This window comes from Myotis yumanensis, unplaced genomic scaffold (assembly GCF_028538775.1).
Source record: "Myotis yumanensis isolate MYYU_CA2020_CCGP unplaced genomic scaffold, mMyoYum1.0.hap1 SCAF_18, whole genome shotgun sequence".
NCBI lineage: Eukaryota > Metazoa > Chordata > Mammalia > Chiroptera > Vespertilionidae > Myotis > Myotis yumanensis.
The window spans coordinates 12,737,669-12,759,185 of NW_027223769.1; the positions used below are offsets into that span (position 1 = coordinate 12,737,669).

Sequence of the window (21,517 nt, forward strand, 5' to 3'; positions counted from 1 at the left end):
ATTTTCCTGTCCAGATATGAGTCACTTCCTGCTTTCAGACCAGATGAGGTTTTGTGTTTTTGTTTTTTGCTTCTTTCCATAAATCCTAATATTATTCAGTTCTGGGACACTTAGGTACACATTGGTGTTCTGTGGCCAAGGAAAATGCTACTAAATTTTTCTGTATTCATTGATTTTACATATCCTATTGTTTAAAAAAGTTGAAGATCTGGATTAGAATGATGTCATTGTGGGTAAGTTTTTTTAAAATAGTGGTTCTGAAAACATAAAAGCTGTTTATTTGCTGACCGACTGAGGAAGTCATACAGGAACAGTGAGTAGTTTGAGTGCAAATAAGGAGCTGTACAACCTCTGAATGTAGTGTTTTCTTTGTTTTGCCAGAATGGGAACACATACTCTTATTTTTTGGAGTAATTCCTTCCTATAAGGTGCTTATTTTAAATTTAAAACACTCTAAACCCATGGTCGGCAAACTGCGGCTCACGAGTCATATGCGGCTCTTTGGCCCCTTGAGTGTGGCTCTTCCACAACATACCACAAAATACCATGTGCGGGCGCGCACGTACAGTGCAATTGCAACTTCGTGGCCCATGCGCAGAAGTCAGTATTTTGTGGAAGAGCCACACTCAAGGGGCCAAAGAGCCGCATGTGGCTCGCGAGCCGCAGTTTGCCGACCACTGCTCTAAACCAAATGGGTTCTATTATCTTCCAAGATGCATATCAACCCTGATGCAGCTTTACAAAATTAGGGAGGTTTACAAGAGAATAATTTAGCAAGTGAAGGGTCATAATATACCAGTGAGCAAGATAGGTGGGTTCTTGTAATCTGTGAGTACAAGAACCCATCTATCTTGCTCACTGGTATATTGCGAGCCCCTAGAATAGGACCTAGTCCACGGCAGGAACTTCATAAGACATGTTGGTAGAGCAGGGCTTGGCAAATTTTTTTCTGCAAAGATAGAGATAATATTTTTGGCTTTCAGAGGCATACGGTAGTTCTCCTGTTGTGGGGTGAAAAGCAGCCATTGATGATATGTAAGCAAACAGTATGGCTATGTGCCAATAAAACCATTTACACAAACAAGCGGAGGGCAGCCTGCGGTTTTTCAGCCCTTGGCTTAGGACAGTGCTGTCCAGTAGAACTCTGTGACGACTGAATGTTCTCTTCTGTGCTGTACGCTATGGTAGCCACCTAGCCACAGGTGGCTGTTGACACAATGTGGTCAGTGCAACTGAGGAATTAGACTTTGATTTTATTCAATTGTGATTAATACAAATTTAAAAGGTCATATGTGGTTAGTGGCTACCGTATTGGGTGATTCGGGGTTAGAACCTCCCCCAAAGCATGTTGGACAAAGCAGTTCGTTTTCTCTAGGATGTCAGGGGAAGAAAGAGATCTGTGACAAAACAAACTGGGGAATTATTAATAAAAAGATTTATTTGTTGTGGGACTTCTCAGAGCCTTTAATATGCTGATGTACATGGACAGTCTACGAGGAATTTTGCAGATTTTTCCTCCAAATTTTTTTACCATGAAGGTTTTCAGGGGTGGCTCTGAACATCTCACAGGACTGGTGTTCCTTGAGGAAGACTTTGGGAAACATTGGTGTGGCAGACCAGGAGCATGGGCATCTGTAGGAATTGTAACAATTACGTTGAGTATTGGACCGTTGGGTTGAAAGGTCTGTAGAAATCCTCATAGAACACTGCCATATGTCCTCCAGAAAGAGTAAAAGTAATGGAAGAAGGTGTTCTAATGTATCATTTTATTCTTGAGGATAAAAAAATGCACCCGTGTGTGTGAAAAGGGTGGCATGAAGAGGCTGGTGCCTTTAGAACTCTCTAATGGTGGTTTGTCTTTTTTTGTCATTGTCTGTCTGTGCAGCCAGTCTCTGACAATCCTCAATATTCTTTAGAGGCAGCATTAGGAATCTTCACTGTTTCTCCTATAACTGCTGCCCTTTTCACCTCCAGCCTTGCCCTGTCAAAGAAGGATGAGACAAGAAGATCCAATGAGAGGCTCTGGGCAGCTGTGTCTAAAACAGTAATAGTGGAAAACGTTGAGCATTAGTTTTTCAGAAATTGGAACAGATCATAACTAATCTTCAGTTAAAATTAGTTCATACTTGTGTGCATTCAAATAAACTTATGTTCTCTTTTCAAACACTGTTCTCCTTTTCTATGATTTGTATTTTTTTTTTTTGCCTGTTTTTCTTGCTTTACTTTTAAATTCACCTTCCATTCCTGAGTGTGACAGCTTTTTGCTTCCTCTTAAGTTTCTCATTCCAGGTGAACACACCGCAGAAGATACTGAGCAGCGTTGGGCATTGAAAGCCTTATTTTGAAAATTGCTAAAATATTAAATGCTAAAGTAATATGTACTTCAGGGTTTTATTTCATTTTTATAATTTTGTTTGTTGTTTGTTGTTTTTGTGTGTGTGTTTTTTTTACTTTTACAGTGAGTGTTGAAAAGATAGACCTGAAGGGATTATCACACAAAAAAAATGAAAGAAATGTTGAATGTTCCTTTGAGGTAAGATGCTAAGTTTTTTTCCCCTTTTCTCCTCTAAGGGATAGGAGGGAACATTTACCATGAATTGATACTTTTATTTATCTAAATAAAAAATAGGCCATTTTGCAAAACACTGCTAGTGCTGTGGGAATTAGAAAGCTGGGACTCGGCCTATGGGTGGGCCATCTCCAGGACTGGGCTTGTTGGGCTTCAGCCTAGGGGGCATCACTCCCTGACCTCAGTGGCCTCCATGAGGGGGAGGGGCCGGAGTTCTGGAACAGCCTGGAGTTAACAGTTCAGTTCTATCCCTGTCAGCCACGTGACTGAGGCCAATGCTGAACTTCTGTGCCCTAATACCTCCAGTCAGTAAAGGAAGAAGAGTTTGGGGGAGAATGAAATGAGACAGCCCCTTCAAAGCACTCAGCACAAGATCTGGATATAGTAAAAGCCTGCAAACAAAAGCTCTTCTTCTCTACCCACTAGATGACAAGAGCTTCTTGGTCTATATGGTGAATGCTTTCTACACTGACATGCTCAGCTGCTGGTAGTTGCTTACCTAAGTTGGCTAACGTGGAGAATTGTGAAAATTGAGACATACTGTATATTATGATTAGAGACCCTCCAAGGCAGTGCTAGACACCTCTTATGTTTTGTTGACCCGAACTTAGTTTCTTGGTCCCACTTAGCTATTGAAGAGGCTGGGTAATGAATTTGGGTGGCCATGTCCCTGAGGTTCTGTTACTTGCCCAGCATGTTGTGTGAGGTTCTCCTTTGACCATGTGCCTGAATACTGATTGATAAGGAAAATCTGCTTCCTGCATTATTGGAGAATGTTCTCAGGAATAAAAGCTTCTGTGTAGTATTTAGTATGTATACTATGTGCAGTTTACTAGTTTTTCAGAGTATAGCTGCCTGAAAATACTTGACTTTTTCCACTAAAAGGATAAAATTTCATTTGTTTTGGGAGGTACTGCATTGTGAGAATCAGTTGTTAAGCTACCGATGTCTTTTCAAAATGTATGGAAAAGACATTAGGTTTTGGAGATTGCTAAAGCTTACGACTAGCACCCAAACTCAGGAGCCAGTAAACCTCGGAATTCCAGCATCATTCAGGCCAGTAGACATCAGGGGCCCAGCAAGTCCCCAGACCCTGGACATGCTGTCTCCTCCCTCCACTTGCTGCCTTTTGATGTTAGTGTTTCCTGAGGAGCTGTTGGCAATTATTATTTGCCTCCATAGGGCCTACTGAGCATAGGGTGGATCTGGGATTGTTGGCCCCACTCACAAGCCATTGGTCATCTGGGCTTTGAGTTGGCCCTGTCTTCAGTCCTGTTACTTGTGGCAGGGAATTGGGCTTGTGCAGCGTGAGATGCAGAAATCCTATACAACACAACTGCCTGCTGCTACTCACTAAAGAAATGAACTTTGGCAGAATAGACACGAGGCCTCTCACGACCTCTCGGAGGAGGAGGGATTATAAGCAGGAGAAGGAGGCAGTAGCAGACTGGTGGGGATGGGGACCCATGTCTGAGTCCTCTGAAAGCAAGCTGCACAACTCCACAAGGAGCCTGGAGTACTGGTCTTCAGGCCAGTCACAGCTCTGAGCTTGCTGCACTAGACTAGGAACTATTGCTTGGAGTTGACCCTGATGACTGTCACACAGGGTTAGATGGTTTTACCCCAGTGGTCAAGCTGAAGTGTCTGAGAAGCTGAGTTTTCCTCATGTGATAACTGGTAAAAGTATTCTTGTGTTTAGGAAAGTGAAAATCCTACCAGTAGTCCAACTAGCTATTCTTTTGAGGTGGGAACTTGTGCCCAAAGGAATTTACAGTCCAGAGTGCATTTGTTGGATGGTATTCAAGGTACAAAGGGAAGATATAATCAACATTTTTAAAAAATTAATCTTATTTACAAAACACACCATTAATTTGTGCAGCTTAAACTGCGTGCTTATGTGCTGGTAAGTTGTCCTCTACTCTTAAATAAGCGACTGCTTGTAGGATACAGATACATATTATTCACGTGTAAGAAAAGTGCAACCACCTTACGGTTCTGTTTCACTGCGGTCACTCTAGCTGTCGTCCGATCCTATATAGCTCTATAGAGAGGGAGAACTGGTGGGCTGCAGGGCGAGAAGACAACAACGTATCTTCAAACTTTTTCCCATTTTAATGACCCCCCCCCCCCAAAAAAAAATTAAGTCCCAATAGAGTTTTTTCTGTTTTACAAATCAAGTTGATTCTAAAATTTATATGGGAAGAACTGTAGAATACTCAAAATGATTTGGAAAAGAAAAAAGTTGGGAGACTCACAGTACCTTGTTTTAAGAGTTACTGTTACACCACAGGAATCCTGACACTGGCGTTGCTACAAGGGTAGAGGCATTGATCGGAACAGAACAGAGTTCAGAATTAGCCTTAGATGGAAGTGGTCCATTGATTTTTGACAAAGATTCAAAGGCAGTTCAATGAAGAAAGGATTTTTTTCAACAAATGGTTCTGGAACAGGTATTCCATACACAAAAAAATGAACCTTGCTCAAATCTCACCTCTTATACAGAAATTAACTTAAATTTTATTACCTAAATGTAGAACCTAAAACTACAAAAATCTGAGAAAAAAGCATAGGAGAAAGCTTTGTGACTTAAATGAGGCAAAGGTTTTTTTGGATACAATGTCAAAAATATCCATAAAAGACAAAATAAATATATTAGACTTCATCAAAATTTAAAACTTGCTCTTCAAAAGGCACTGCTAAGAAAATGAAAAGACAAGGAAGGCACAGACTAGGAGAAAATAGTTGCAAATTACATATCTGATAAATAATTTGTATTCAAAATATGTAAAGAACTCTCAAGCTCAATAATAAAACAGTCCAGTAAAACATGAGCCAAAGATTTGAACATACACTTCACCAAGGAAGAGGTATGGATGGCAAAGAGCATACATGAGCAGATGTTCAGCATCATTAGTAGTTAGGAAAATACCAATTAAAACCACAGCAAGGTAGCCCGGGCAATGTGGCTCAGCAGTTGAATGATTGAGCGTGGACCCAGGAACCAAGAGATCATCGGTTTGATTTCCAATCAGGGCACTTGCCCTCGTTGTGGGCTGATTCCCAATAGGGGGCATGCAGGAAGCAGCTGATCAGTGATGTTTCTCTCTCATCGATGTTTCTATCTCTCTATCCCTCTCCTTTCTTCTCTCTCTAAAAATCAATAAAAAATATTTAAAAAAAAACCAATGCAGCAAGATACTAGATGAGTATTAGAATGTCTAAAAGTAAAAAGACTGACCATACCAAGTGCTGGCAGGTTTGTGGAAGAACTGGCAGTCTGCTACGCTGCAGATGGAAATGTAAAATGGTGTGAGTACTTTGGAAAATAATTTGGCAGTTTTTTAAAAAGTTAAACATATTCCTAAAATATGACCCATCAGTTCCATTCCTAAATACCTATCCAAAGGAAATGAAAGCATATGTTCATACAGAGATTTGTATATGAATATTCATAGCAGCCTTAGTTATAACACCCCACATATCTCTCCACAAGAGAATGGGTAAACAAACTATTATATCATATTCAGACAGTGGAGCACTACTCAAAAAGAGTAAACTCTTGATGCACTCAGCAATTGGTATGAAACTGAGTTATGCTGTGTGAAAGAAAGCAGACCTCCCCCGCAACCAAAAAAAGAGTCCATTTACATAGCATTCTAGAAAATGCAAGCTACAGTGACAGAAAGCAGGTCACTGGCTTCCTATGAAGGGGCAGTAGGAAACTTTTGGGGGTGAAGGATATGTACATTATATTGATTGGAGTGATGGTTTCATTATGGGTATATACATATGTCAAAGCATCAGATTGTGCCCTTTAAATATATGAAGTTCTGCTCTAGTCAGTTTGCTCATTGGTTAGAGCATCAGCCCGAGAACTGAAGGGTTTTGAGTTTGATTCCAGTCAAAGTCATGTACCTCATTTGCAGGCTCTATCCCAGCCCCTGTTGGGGCATGTGCAAGAGGCAACCAATCAATGTCTCTCTTTCACATCCATGTTTCTCTCTCTGTCTCTTCCCCTCCTGTCAACTCTTTCTGAAAAATCAATGGAAAAAATATCCTCAGGTGAGGATTAACAAAAATAAAAATAAAATATGATTATTAAAAAATAAAATAAGTGCAGTTCATTGTCAGTTATAAGTTAATAAAACTTAAAAAAATAGATGCCTAAGATTAAACCTTTTCTTTGTCCACAGAACACTAACTAATGAAGATTAAATAGTCCTTTACATAGGTTATCCTTTATATATGGAAATAATAGCTATTATACTGTGATCAGAACAATTTAAAAAAACCTTATTCAGAGTGTCTGCCATACCTCAATGAGATTCAACAGTCTGTTGCTAACAGTATAGAAAGACTCAATGAAGTATTTTTTTCCTGAAAGCCTTCACTTATTCAGGGAGAAATCAATAATTCTCTGCCCCACCAATTTTCTCAGCCTTGTTTATCTCTAGTTTTGATTTTTATGTATCATTGTTTTCCAGGATACAAATTAAAGATTACTTTTTTATAGGAAGACATAATCCCGGATCAAGATGGTTTCAAGATACACAAATCTACTACAAACAGGAGTTTGAGTTTCCTCTTCTTTTCCATGTAGATGGATGGTTTTGTTTTTGCTGAAATTGTAATTGCTGGTTACGAGGAAACCAAGTCAGTATACAGGAAGCAAGTGAGAATAAAATTAGTATTTAACTTTGTACATGTGAAATGCCCAAATTTTACCAGCTTTTTCAAATTCATTTTGAGGAATTGGAATAACTAAAACTAAAAAAAGTTTTTTTAGTTATTACACATGAAGGAAAGGGAGGAAAAAACATCAAAAGACTACACAAACCCTTGAAACACCTATTAGATTGTAGAGCTTTATTGACTTAAAAAGAACTATAGAGTCCTGGCCCGTGTGGCTCAGTTGGTTGGGTGTCATCCTGTGCACCAGGAGGTCGCCAGTTTGATTCTGGTCAAGGGCACATGCCCAGGATTCTGGTTCAGTTCCCCAGTAAGGGCATGCAGGAGGCAACAGATTGATGTTGCACCCTCACATAGATTATTCTCTCTCTCCCTCTCCCTTCCTCTCTAAAATCAATACACTATTCTTTTTTAAAAAACTATAGAATACTTTGAATGAAAAGAAAACATTTTTATGCCATTCTTCCTTAAGAGCCTAGACATTATTTTATTGCTGTATCTTTTCTTTAAAATTTAATTATTTAAAAATAACCCAAGAATATTTTTTCCATTGATTTTTAGAGGGAGTGGAAGGGAGGGGGAAGAAACATCCATGTGAGAGAGACATATCGATTGGTTGCCTCCTGAACCCCAACTGGGGCCAGGGATCCAACCTGCAATAAGGAATCGAACCCACAACCCTCCGGTGTATGAGCCCATGCTCTCTAACCACTGAACACACCAGTCAGGGCGAAAATTTAATTTGTCATCTCAAAACAGTCTTAACTGCTCTGAATATTTTATCACTGTTAGCAAAGGATGAATCTTGTCAACTGTTTTTTTTTATTTAGTTTTTGTTTTCATCATATACTGGAGGCCCAGTGCATGAAAATTTGTGCACTGGTGGGGGGGCGCATTTCTCAGCCCGGCTTGCCCCCTCTCACAGTCCAGGAGCCCTCAGGGGATGTCCTACTGATGGCTTAGTCTGGCCTCCCTCTGTGGGAGGTGACCGGATGGAAGGGCGCTGCCCCCATCACCCCGCTGCTGCCGCCACTGCCGGCCGCTGCAGTGGCTGGCCCTCGCTTCTTAGTGCTGTCCCTACCCCACACCCACTGGTGAGTGGGGGACGATCTGGGGCCAGGCTGACTGGAGGAGGGGCTGTGGGAGGTTGAGGCACAGCAGGTCGCACCCCATCCAGCCTCTGCAAAGGCATGGCACCAGTACTGGGCCCACCGCTGCCTCTGCAGCTGCCTCTGCGGAAGGGACAGCACTGGGACCCAGACCACACAGCCTCCTCTCCTGCTGCCTCTGCGGAAGAGGCCCCGTCATTGGACCGGCCTGCGCTGCGGCCTCTCCCCCGCTGCCTCTGCAAAAGTGGTGGTGGCAATGGCACCACCGCCTCCATTCCTGCTCCCGCTGCAGCGGCGGTGCCTCTTCCGTGCTGCTGGCCCTCGGCCCTCGCAGCCGCTGTGGCTTTGTCCAGATGGACATCCAGAAGACATCTGGTCTAATTAGCATATTACCCTTTTATTAGTAAGACTAGAGGCCCGGTGCACAAAAATTTGTGCACTCGGGGGGGGGGGGGGTCCCCCAGCCCAGCCTGTGCCCTCTCACAGTCTGGGACCCCTCGGGAGATAACGACCTGCTGGCTTAGGCCTGCTCCCGGGTGGCAGAGGGCACGCCCAATCCCTAGGTGCAGCCCCTGGTCAGGCTCAGAGCAGGGCCGATTAGGGAGTTGGGGCGCCGCCCCCTGTCATGCACAGAGCAGGACGGATCGGGAGGTTGCAATGCCACCCTCAGTCATGCTCAGGATAGACTGATTGGGGGGTTAGGGCACCGCCCCCTGTTACACTCAAGGCAGGGTCAATGGGGAGGTTGTGGCGCCACCCCCTGTCACGCACAGAGGAGGGCCAATCAGGGGGTTGGGGCGCTGCCCCCTGTCACTAACAGAGCAGGGTCCATCAGGGGGGTTGGGGCACTGCCCCCTGTCACTCACAGAGCAGGGCCCATCAGGGGGTTGAGGAGCTCCCCCCTGTCACTCACAGAGTAGGGCCGATAGGGGAGCTGGGACACCGCCCCCTGTCACTCACAGAGCAGGGCGGATCAGGGGGTTGGGGCGCTGCACTCTGTCACACTCAGGGCAGGGCCAATGGGGAGGTTATGGCTCTACCCCGTCACACACAGAGCAAGGCCCGTGGAGGGGGATTGGGGCGCCACCCTCTATCACCCACAGAACAGGGCCGATCAGGGGGTTGGGGCGCCACCTTCTATCACCCACAGAGCAGGGCCGATCAGGGGGTTGGGGCACCACCACTGTCACACTCAGGGCAGGGCTGATGGAGAGGTTATGGTTCTACCCTGTCACACACAGAGCAGGGTCCGTGGGGGCGGGGGGTTGGGGCGCCTCACCCTGTCACACACAGAGCCGCAGGGCGATCAGGGGGTTTGGGCGCTGCCCCCTGTCACACACAGAGCTGCAGGGCAATCGGGGGATTGGGGAGCACCCCCCCCCATCAGGCACAGAGCAGGGCGATCGGGGTTTGGGCGCTGCCCCCTGTCATGCTGATCCCGGTGCCGGCAGCCTCGCTGCTCCGCTGATCCCGGTGCCGGGAGGCATATTACCCTTTTACTATATAGGATAGAGGCCTGGTGCATGGGTGGGGGCCGGCTGGTTTGCCCTGAAGGGTGTCCTGGATCAGGGTGGGGGTCCCCACTGGGGTGCCTGGCCAGGCTAGCTGAGGGGCTGAGGGCTGTTTTCCCGCTGGCAGTTGACTAAAAGCTCCCAACTGCTCCTTGTTTTCTTTTTTTTTTTTTATTCTGGGCCAGCTTTAGCTCTGAGGCCTTGCTGCTGAAAACATGGATACAATGTTGCGGTCCGGGGCTGACTGAAAGCTGGTTTTGTTTAGCTTCTTATTTGCAACATAGTAATAGTTGCAGTTGAGAGTCCGTCAAGTGAGGCGGGGAACGTTAGAGTCTGCAGTTCCTGGAGGAAGCAAGCCTCCCTGCTCGCTTCAGTGCATGGCTGCCGGCCGCCATCTTGGCTGACAGTTAATTTGCATAAGGATACGCTGATTAGCCAATGGGAAGGGTAGCGGTCGTACGCCAATTACCATGTTTCTCTTTTATTAATGTCGATACTAGTACACATGCACATATATGTGCAGAGTTTAGAGTCCAGTAATCCCTCATATATTGCCAGGAGTTGCAGGGAACTGTTTCTTATGTCTCAGTGGTTGAATGGTAATTAGTGTGACTATGAAGGTTGTTGACTGGAGCCATGTGGTAGTACTTTTCCATTCCTACATTGTGTTTTCCCTGGAGTTAAGTGTCTCTTTTTGCTTGTTATTTTGCTCAGGGACTTCACCCCTAAGGTTTTCCCTGGGTGTCTGAAATTCCCTTCGTTGAGAAGTGTCCAGTATCCCAGTTTCATCTTTGGAGCTGTGGTTATGCTCTGTCTGGACTCCAGGTCTTCGGCCCTGTGCACAGCTCTCATCATAATCCCCCTTCATCATTACCTAGGGGCTCCTTCCTCCCCCCAGCTCTGGTCCCCTGCTCTTGGGTCTTAGGTCATCTTTTGTCTTAAGTTAGTATTCATTTAGTAGTTACTCTTCTTGCTTCTTAGAAAGGGTACTTGGGAGGTACAGTTTATGAGACTTTTCATGTCTCTTTGGAAGTGCCTCTGTCTGTTCACTCTGACATTGAGAATACCATTTTAAGTTGAATATTTTTCCTCAGGACTTTGAAAGCACTGCTTATTGACTATCTTGCAGTGTTGCTGTTGGGAATCAGGACTCTGTTTTGGTTCCTTGATCCTGCATGATGACCTGTTTTACAGTCTCCAGCAGTTTTCAGGATTTTCTTAGTCCAAGTATTTGTACATTTTTCTCAGAGACTTGTTTGGGTGTAGGTGTGTGGTCATCATATATTGAGGTTAGTGTTCCCTTCAGTCTAAAAACATCCATCCATTTGGGGACCTGTTCTTGAATCATTCCTTTTGATTTCCTTTTGTTCCATTTTTCTCTGTGTTCTTGTTTGGAGTTACTGTTACCTGCATGTTGGGCCTCAAGACTGGTCCTTTGGTTCCACCTCCCTCTATTTTCTTTCACATTTATTTATTTGTTTGTTTTACCTACTTTATGGAAGATTATCTTACCTTCCATGTTTTCAATTGAATTTTTCACTTTTGCTATTCTATTTTTAATTTCAAAGAACACTTTTTCTGTGACTTTTTTTCATAGCATTTTGTCCTTGGCTATGCTTTCTCCTCTTAGTTCACTGAGAATATTAATGATAGGTTTAACTTTTTATAAGTTTTCTTCTCCATGCATGGTCTGTGCTTTCTCCAGGCTGCCTCTTTCCATGTGACTGTTTGCTCATCTTTGTGGTTGCTTTGGGACTTCTCAGAGGGTTGGCGATAGGTGTGGTGGCACTGGGCCTCCCGCCTACCTTATGGATGTGACATGAGTAGTGGGCAGGGGCCTCTGGCTTGGTGAATTCCTGTGTAGGGCAAAGAAAATGTCACTCCACATGCTCCGGAGTGTGATGCCATGTGGAAAAACACTACTTTTGCGAACTGAGGTGAAAAATGACTCACCATTAGACTCTTGAGCGTGAAGAAATCCTAAGTATGTATCTATTTTGTGCATATTTTGCTTTTTGTGTATGCTTAAGAAAAGATTTAAACTAGAAACAGGTTGTTATCATAGTGTAAGAGTTATAAGGAAAAAATTTTCCACATCTTTTACTTTGAAAAAAACAACATGTTAACAGTGCTTTGAGTAAAACATCTAATGACTAGACAGTTTTCACCTTTAATCATAGATGTTACTTGTGTTTTATGTGGGTAACAGCTTCCTCCAACACCAATACCAAATTTCATTTTAATGTTGTCATAAGATTTGTTTCTTTATTTTAAAATATATATATATTTTTATTGATTTTAGAGGGAGAGGAAGGGAGAGAGAAATAGAAACATCGATGAGAGAGAGACATCGATTGGTTGCCTCCCACACACCCCTTACTGGGGATTGAGCCTGAAACCCAGGCATGTGCCCTGACAGGGAATTGAACCGGTGAGCTCTTGGTTCATTGGTCAACACTCAACCATTGAGCAACACTGGCCAGGCATATTTGATTATTTTAGACACAAAGGATATTTTCATTTTAGTGTAGGCAAGTTTTAGATGGAAGGGCAGTTTTGTTCAAAGAATATAGTGCTCGCCTTGCTGGTGAATTTCTGTAGGTGTTGGGAATCTACACTAATAAAAGACAAAGATGCTAATTGACCATACCTTCGCTATGCCCAAGCCACGCCCACCAGCCAATCAGAGCGACTATATGCAAATTAACCCAACAAGATGGCTGACGGTAGCCACGGAGCTGGAGCAAGCAGGAGGCTTGGTTGCCCTGGTGATGGAGGAAGCCAAGCTTCCCGCCTGCCCTTGCTGGCTGTGGCCTCTGCAAAAGGCAACAAAGTTTCAATTATAGAAGCTAAATAAATCCCAGATACCTGCTTCCAGCCAGCCTCCACTGGGAGCTTGGGAGGCTGGCGGCTGTGGCTAGCCTGCAAACAGCCATCAGCCCCTCACTCAGGCTGGCCAGACACCCCAGTGGGGACCCCTACCCTTAAGGGGTTGTGGCCAGCCTGCAAACAGCCATCAGCCCCTCACCCAGTGGGGACCCCAACCCTGAAGGGGCTGTGGCCAGCCTGCAAACAGCCATCAGCCCCTCCCCCAGGCTGGCCAGACAACCCAGGGGGAACCCCTCCTCTGAAGGGGCTGTGGCCAGCCTGCAAATAGCCATCAGCCCCTCACCCAGGCTGACCACACCCTCAAGGGGTGAGGGTCCCTGCTGGGGGGCTTGACTAGCCTGCAAACAGCCCTCAGCCCCTCACCCAGGCTGGCCAGGCACCCCATTGGGACCCCCCCATACTGAAGGGGTTGTGGCCAGCGTGAACATGGCCCCCAGCCCATCACCCAGGCTGGCCAGGTACCCCAGCGGGGACCCCCACCCTGAAGGGGGTGTGGCCAACTTGAAAACAGCCCTCAGCCCCTCATCCAGGCTGGCCACGCCCCCCCCAGCGGGGACCCTCACCCCATGGGGGCGTGGCTGGCCTGCAAACCACCACAGGCCCCTCACCCAGGCCACCCCCACACCCCAAGGGAACCCCCACCCTGATCCGGGATACCCTTCAGGGCAAACCAGCCGCCCCCATCCGTGCACCAGGCCTCTATCTACACTAATAAAAGAGAAACATGGTAATTAGCGTATGACCGCTACCCTTTTCATTGGCTAATCAGGGTGATATGCAAATTAACTGCCAACTAAGATGGTGGTTAACCGCCAACAAAGATGGCGGTTAATTTGCATATGTAGGCACAATGCAGGGAGGCGAAAGGGAAAGCACGGAAGAAGCCCCCTGCCACTGACAGTGATCGGAAACCCAGGGGGGAGCTAAGAGCCGGGGGGCAGGGCAAAGGCGGCCATGGGGGCCGCCTTTTCCCTGCCCCCCAGCCATGATCGGAGAATCGGGCACCTTTGCCGAACTGGCCAGTGATAGCGGGAAGTAGGGGTGGAGCCAGCGATGGGAGCTGGGCAGGGGCGGCTGCAGCTGCGGGTCGCTGCTGCCCGGGCCTAACGCCTCAGCCAGAGGCGTTAGGCCCGGGCAGGGGCGGAGCCCACGATTGCGGGGTGGTGCAGCTGAGGGTTGCCGCTGCCCGAGCCTAACACCTCTGGCCGAGGCATTAGGCCTGGGCAGGGGCGTTGCCAGCGATCACGGGGCGGCTGCAGCTGGGGGGATCCTCTACCCAGACCTATCAGGGTGGCTGCAGCTGGTTGGGGGGGGGGGGTCCTCTGCCCAGGCCTAACGCCTTGTACAGAGGCGTTAGGCCTGGGCAGGGGCAGAGCCCAAGATCGAGGGGCGGCTGCAGCTGGGGGCGTCTCCTGCCCAGGCCTAATGCCTCGGCCAGAGGTGTTAGGCCCAGGCAGGGGCAGAGCCCCTGATCATGGGGTGGCTGCAGCTGCGGGGCAGGGGCGGAGCCCAAGATCGTGGGGCGGTGCAGCTGGGGGGGTCCCCTGCCCAGGCCTAATGCCTTGGCCAGAGGGTTAGGCCTGGGCAGGGGCTATGCCAGCAATCACGGGGCGGCTGCAGCTGGGCAGGGGCGGTGCCAGCGATCATGGGGAGCAGGGGCAGGGTCGCCGATGATGGGAGCTTGGGGTCCCCTTCCCAGGCCTAATGCCTTGGCCACAGGCATTAGGCCTGGGAAGGGGTGGAGCAGGAGATCCCTTGGAGAACTGTGGGTCCCCTGCCCAGGCCTAATGCCTGGGTGAGAGGCATTAGGGCGAAGCCGGCAATCGCAGGGAGCAGGGGCGGAGTTGACGATGGTGGGGAGCTGGGGATCTCTTGCCCAGGCCTAATGCCTTGGCCAGAGGTGTTAGGCCTGAGCATGGACAGAACCAGCGATCGTGAGCAGGGGCGGCATGGGCGATCGTAGGGAGCTGGGGGTCTCCTGCCCACCCTGATCCGGGACACCCTTCAGGGCAAGCCAGCTGGCTCCCACCCATGCACCAGGCTTCTATCCTATATAATAAAAGGGTAATGTGCACATGCAATTTTTTTTTCAAATATATTTTATTGATTTTTTACAGAGAGGAAGGGAGAGGGATAGAGAGTTAGAAACATCGATGAGAGAGAAACTTCGATCAGCTGCCTCCTGCACACCCCCTACTGGGGATGTGTACGCAACCAGAGTACATGCCCTTGACGGGAATCGAACCTGGGACCCTTTAGTCCGCAGGCCAACGCTCTATCACTGAGCCAAACCTGTTAGGGCAGTAATGTGCAAATTGACCCTGGGAATGACTGGTCACTATGACACACACTGACCACCAGGGGGCAGATGCTCAGTGCAGAAGCTGCCCCCAGTAGTCAGTGCACTCCCACAGGGGGAGCTCTGCTCAGCCACAAGCCAGGCTGACGGCATCACAGCGGCGATGGTTGGAGCCTCTCCTGCCTCCTCAGCAGCGCTATGGATGTTCAACTGCAGCTTCGGCCTGCTGACAAGTGGACATCCCCCAAGGGATGTATCACTGCCAGCTTAGGCACAATCCCCCGGGGAGCAGGCCTAAGCCAGCAGGTGCACATCCCCCGAGGGGTCCCAGACTGCGAGAGGGCACAGGCTGGGCTGAGGGAACCCTAAGTGCACAAATTTTTGTGCACCGGGCCTCTAGTCTATACTAATAAAAGGGTAATATGCTAATTAGACTGGGAGACCTTCCAGGAGACCTTCCAGACATTCTTTTGGACAAAGCCATGGTGGTGGGGCCGAGGTAGAGGCGGTTAGAGGCCAAGAGGGGAGGGCAGTTGTGGGTGATCAGGCTGGTGGGGGGTGGGGCCATTGGGGGTAAGCAGACCAGCAGGGGGGCCAGTTGGGGGCAAGCAGGCCATCAGTGGGGGTCAGTTGGAGGTGATCAGGACAGCGGGGGAGGGCAGTTTGGAGTGAGCAGGCCAGCAGGGGGGCATTTGGGGGCGAGCAGGCCCAGTGGGGAGGGAGGGAAGGTGAGGGCGAGCAGGCCAGCAGGGGGGACAGTTGGGGGTGATCAGGCTGGCAGGGGGGCATTTGGGGGCAAGCAGGCTGGCAGCAGGGGGCACTTGGGGGCCAGCAGGCTGGCAGGCAGAGTGGTTAGGGGCAATCAGGCAGGCAGGCAGGTGAGCGGTTAGAAGCCAGCAGTCCCAGATTGAGAGAGGGATGTCTGACTGCCGGTTTAGGCCCAATCCCTGTAAACCGGCAGTAGGACATCCTTCAAGGGGTCCCAGATTGGAGAGGGTGCAGGCTGGGCTGAGGAACACCCCCTCCTCCGTGCACGAATTTTGTGCACCAGGCCACTAGTCCATATCTACACTAATAAAAGAGAAACATGGTAATTGGCGTACGACCGCTACCCTTCCCATTGGCTAATCAGCATATCCTTATGCAAATTAACTGTCAGCCAAGATGGCGGCCGGCAGCCAGGCAGCTGGAAGCGAAATGAGGCTTGCTCCAGTGACTGCAGACTCCAATGTTCCCTGCCTGCCTTGCCGGCCTCTGAGCTGGCAGTTTGAAACATTCTAACAAATGTAGGCCGGGATCTCAGAGCTGAAGTTATACATTGTTTCGATTATAGAACCGAAACAAACCAGATACCTGCTCTCAGAACTAGAGCCAGAGCTAAAGCTGGCCCAGAATAAAATAAAAAAAAAGGAGCCGTTGGGAGCTTCAATCAACAACCGCCAGCCTGAAAGCAGCCCTCAGCCCCTCACCCAGACTGGCCAGGCACCCCAGTGGGGACCCCCACCCTGAAGGGTGTGTGACCAGCTGCAAACAGCCATCATCCCCTCATCCAGGCTGGCCAGGCACCCCAGGGGGGATCTCCACCCTGATCCAGGACACCCTTCAGGGCAAACCAGCCGGCCTCCAGGCCTCTATCCTATATAGTAAAAGGGTAATATGCCTCCCAGCACCGGGATCAGCGGAGCCGCGAGGCCTTCTGGCACCGGATCAGCGTGACAGGGGGCAGCGCCCAAACCCCCTGATCGGCCCTGCTCTGTGTGTGACAGGGTGTGGCGCCCCAACCCCCCCCCCCCCCACAGGCCCTGTTCTGCGTGTGACAGGGTAGAGCCATAACCTCCCCATCGGCCCTGCCCTGAGTGTGACAGTGGCTGCGCCCCAACCCCCTGATCGGCCCTGCTCTGTGTGTGACAGGGTGCGGCGCCCCAACTCCCACCCCCCCACGGTCCCTGCTCCGTGTGTGACAGGGTTCGGCACCCCAACCCCCGCCCCCCCCCCTCCCGCCCCCCCCTGCCCCACGGGCCCTGCTCTGTGTGTGACAGGGTAGAACCATAACCTCCCCATCGGCCCTGCCCTGAGTGTGACAGTGGCGGCGCCCCAACCCCCTGATCGGCCCTGCTCTGTGTGTGACAGGGGGCGGTGCCCCAACTCCCCTATCGGCCCTACTCTGTGAGTGACAGAGGGGAGCTCCTCAACCCCCTGATGGTCCCTGCTCTGTGTGTGACAGGGGGGAGCTCCCCAACCCCCTGATGGGCCCTGCTCTGTGGGTGATAGGGTACGGAGCCCCAACCCCCCTGATGGGCCCTGCTCTGTGCATGACAGGGGGCAGCGCCCCAACCCTCTGATCTGCCCTGCTCTGTGTGTGACAGGTGGCGGTGCCCCAACTCCCCTATTGGCCCTACTCTGTGAGTGAGAGGGGGGAGCTCCTCAACCCCCTGTTGGGCCCTGCTCTGTGTGTGACAGGGGGCGGCGCCCCAACTCCCCAATCAGCCCTGCTCTGAGCCCGACCAGGGGCTGCACCCAGGGATTGGGCCTGCCCTCTGCCACCCGGGAGCAGGCCTAAGCCAGCAGGTCATTATCTCCCGAGGGGTCCCAGACTGGGAGAGGGCACAGGCTGGGCTGAGGGACGCCCTTCCCCCCCGAGTGCACAAATTTTTGTGCACCGGGCCTCTAGTATATATATAAAGAGCCAGGGGCCATCACATCCGAAACAACCGAACGGACGACCGAACAGGCTGCATGGGGTGACCAGGCCAGCAGGGGGGTTAGTGAGGGATGACCAAATGACTGAACAGCAGGCTGTGTGGGGCAACCAGGCTGGCAGGGGGGGCAGTGAGAGGCGACCAGGCCAGCATGGGGGACATTGGGGCGACCAGGCCGGCAGGGGGGGATGTTGGGGGCAACCAGGCTGGCAGGGTGGGATGTTGGGGGTGACCAGGTCGGCAGGAGAGGGGTCGTTGGGAGCGACCAGACCAGCGGGGGAGCGGGGGGGCAGTTGGAGATGACCAGGTTGGCAGGAGGGATAGTTAGGGTGATCAGGCTGGCAGAGGGGCCAGTTAGGGGCGAGCAGGCAGGCAGGCAGGCAGGCAGGTGAGCAGTTAGGAGCCAGCGGTCCTGGATTGTGAGAGGGATGTCCCCTGAGGGGTCCCAGATTGGAGAGGGTGCAGGCTGGGCTGAGAGGACCCACTCCCATGCATGAATTTCGTGTACCAGGCCTCTAGTTCAAAGATAAAGAAGATGGTCCTTTTCCTCAGCTTGTATTTAATGGAAACTTGATGAAACAGATGCATGCCTTGGTAATTTTTGTGTGGTGTGACACTGCTGAAATAAAAAGGGACTTATGTGAATTTCAGCAGGCAAGAAGGGAGATGACAGTCCTTCCAGGCCAAAGGAGCCCCTCAGCATACATGATGAGAGCTGGTGGGGGGAGCAGAAGGAATTTTTCATATTTCTGAGCTCTGTTTGCTCTAAATTAGTATAAATATAATACTTTATTTTGGGTAATAAGATATATTTGGGGCCCTGCCTGGTGTGGCTCAGTTGATTGGGTGTCATCCCGTGCACTGAAAGATAGCCAGTTCAATTCTCAGTCAGGCACATGACCAGGTTGTGGGCTTGATATTCCCGGCAGGGGGTGTGCAGGAGGCAACGCATTGATGTTTTGCTCTTCCATCAATGTGTCTCTCTCCCTCTCCCTTCCTCTCTCTCTAAAAATCAATAAAAATATTTTTTAAGCAATAAAAAATATATATTTGATTATTTTATTTCCTGACTTGAAATCCTCCAGCAGCTTCTGGATTTTAGGGAAAAGTTTCTATTTCATGGTTTAACCCTTCTTGTTCTGGCCCCTTCCTCCCTCTCATCTCATTCTGTCCCTTTGTCTGTCCCATTCCTTTAGCAGACTTCTTACTTTCCCATTCCAGTTCAGCTCATGCTTTTCTCATGCAGAAGAGCCCTCTCATGATATCTATAGGTGCCATTTTGCCTCCCCTCATGTTTACCTAGCGCTGTAGGTGGAAACATTGTGAGACATGCTGAGAGAAAACAAACAAACGAAAGAGACCCAGCCCTCTCCTCCAGGAGCTTACAGTCCATTTGGTGAGACTGACACTCATGAAGTAATGAAATAAAATTGCCCATTGTCATACCTGCAGGCAAGGAAAAACACACATATGTATAGTCAGGTCTTTGGCATACCAGGCATTGTAGAACTTTTTCCAGAAAGCCTTTCTGAGGTTTCCTCCCTGAATTCTTCCTACACTCTCCCACCATGGAAGATTTTTCTCTGCGGTTCAGTACTGATGCCCTGGCCTGCTGTCATGGATTTACTCCTCCGGGGCCCCTAGTTCTGTGAGATTCCTGAGGGCAGGGGTGCATACAAGCACTTACTGTGTGGACGCATGGGTTGATTTCTGGTAACTTCTTTGACTTGCATCCAGAGTCATGTACACTGACCTGAGAAGAGGAGGTCCACTTGAAGCTGATGTTTACTGGCATCAAGTCGTAATTATCAGTGACTTCCTAGAACTTTAAGGAGCAAACCTTAGACTCCATGCTTGAGTAATTTGGTGATATTTGAGCAATTGCACAAAACACAAAGTTAATCTTTGGGCCTGGGTGAATGCTCTTTCTCCAACAAGTCAAGGGATGTGTAAATGCTCCAGTTCACAAGGTGCACAATACACTAGGGTCTGTTGTGTTCCCAGCACCTGCGCCAGCAAGGATGCCTGGACAAACCTGCTGTGAATTGCGTATGTGGTGTCTGTTTTTAAGGTTTGTTCGTTTGTTTGTTTTTAAGGTCTTGTGGTCTGACTCTTCAGTAACATCAGTAACCAAATCTTCCTCTGAAGTGACTGAATTTATTTCAAAGGTAAGGTGATTAAGGGCTCATCTAACAATGAGAAGGCTCCCGTTCCCCGGTGGTTGGTTGTACTGCAGAGTGATTTCGGTGGACGGTTTCCTTCAGCTAGCATAGTGAGCGCAGTGCCTGGAAGTCGTGCCTGTCCAGAGGCAGTCCCAGGGCTGTGTCTGACAGGGTGCACGGCAATAAACACATGGTCCTCGGTGCCACAATCTATACTCCTTCCCGTTGTTGAGAATGAGTTGAGGCAAACAGTGCAACTACACAGATGACCAAGAGTGTTGGTTTGGTTGCTCTTCGTGGAGGCTGAGGGAGAGGCATGCACAGGTTGCTCAGTGGTCAGAGGCTTCGTCTAGTCCCACCTTTACCTGTTTTACACATTGGGTTTTCCTGTTTATTTTAAAATTGTTGTAACAAATATCACTTGAACAAAAGGTTCCACTACTAAATAAACACCTCTTTACATGTGTACATGCATACCTACCTACCTACATACCCTACTTGTATTTGAAGTGTCTCCAAAGTCTGATATTTTCATTATAAAATCAAGGATATAATCCTATAGGAGGAAATCCCGTTGGTGGATCCTACTTTAAAAGCTTGGACAGGAGGCTGTTTGATTCTTGCCTGTCCTTTTGGCCAATTAGGCACAGAGAAACACCACAGTGCCATGCTCTCTAGCATTACTGATTCTCCCTGGAGTTCACTTTCCTTCTATAACATTCAGAATACTGCATGGCCTCTTCTTTGTGCCTAGCTCTCATTTGTTTAAAAAAAAGAAAAGCAAAACAAAACAGTTTCTCAGGATTCCCCGATGCTGGTGGGAACTGTGACTGCTTGCATTGGTCTTTTGTCTGGGTGTTTACAGTGGCTCATATTCTTGGATATATGGTTTGCTGTCTTTCATTAATTTTGGAAAATTCTTGTCCATTATCTCTTCAGATATTTCTTCTGCCCGCTCACTTGCACTTCTCCTGGACTTCGTTACATGTACTTGGACCTTTGATGTTGCTCTTGTTTTTCTTAGTCTCTGCACTGTTTCAGTTTGGGTAATTTCTATTGCCCTCTGTCTTCCAGTTTATTGACATTACTCCTCAGCTCTGCCCAGGCTGCTAACGAACCTGTTGAATCTTCATTTCTGATACCATAGTTTACTTGTTTTTGTTTTATTTATTTCTATTTTGTTTTTTGCTTTTTTTCCCCTAGCCTTTCCATTTGACATGTCTTTTAATCAACTTTCCATCTCTCTGCTGAAATTTCCCAGTTATTCATGTTTTTTTTTTTTTTTTAATATTTTTATTGATTTTGGAAAGGAAAGAGAGGGAGAGAGGCAGAAACATCAATGATGAGAGAGAACCATTGATTGGCTGCCTCCTGCATGCCCCACAACGGGGATCGAGCCTGCAACCCGGTCATGTGCCCTTGATTGTGAATTGAACCGTGACCTCCTGATTCATAGGTCGACGCTCAACCACTGAGCCATGCTAGCTAGGCTTTGCATGCACTTTTTTTTTAAACTAAATATTTTATTATGTTAATATAGTTATTTTAAAGTCCCTGTCTGATAGTTCCAGCATTTGAGTTGGTTTTGAG

At 48.5% G+C, this 21,517-nt stretch overlaps 1 protein-coding gene across 7 annotated transcripts in view; it reads left to right on the forward strand.

The window, feature by feature from the left end:
• ZCCHC14 (zinc finger CCHC-type containing 14) overlaps window positions 1–21,517 on the forward strand; it is a 78,447-nt gene that overhangs the window by 40,463 nt on the left and 16,467 nt on the right. For 6 of the 7 annotated variants that reach the window (XR_011468884.1, XR_011468883.1, XM_070398393.1 and 3 more), the window contains exons 3-4: window positions 2,460–2,533; window positions 19,862–19,933. Coding sequence is in view for 5 of the 7 variants with exons in the window: in XM_070398393.1 (XP_070254494.1) it covers window positions 2,460–2,533; window positions 19,862–19,933 (146 nt within the window). In the remaining 2 variants the exon portion in view is untranslated. The remainder of the gene's footprint in view (window positions 1–2,459; window positions 2,534–19,861; window positions 19,934–21,517) is intronic. The other variant, XM_070398394.1, reaches the window with a different exon arrangement.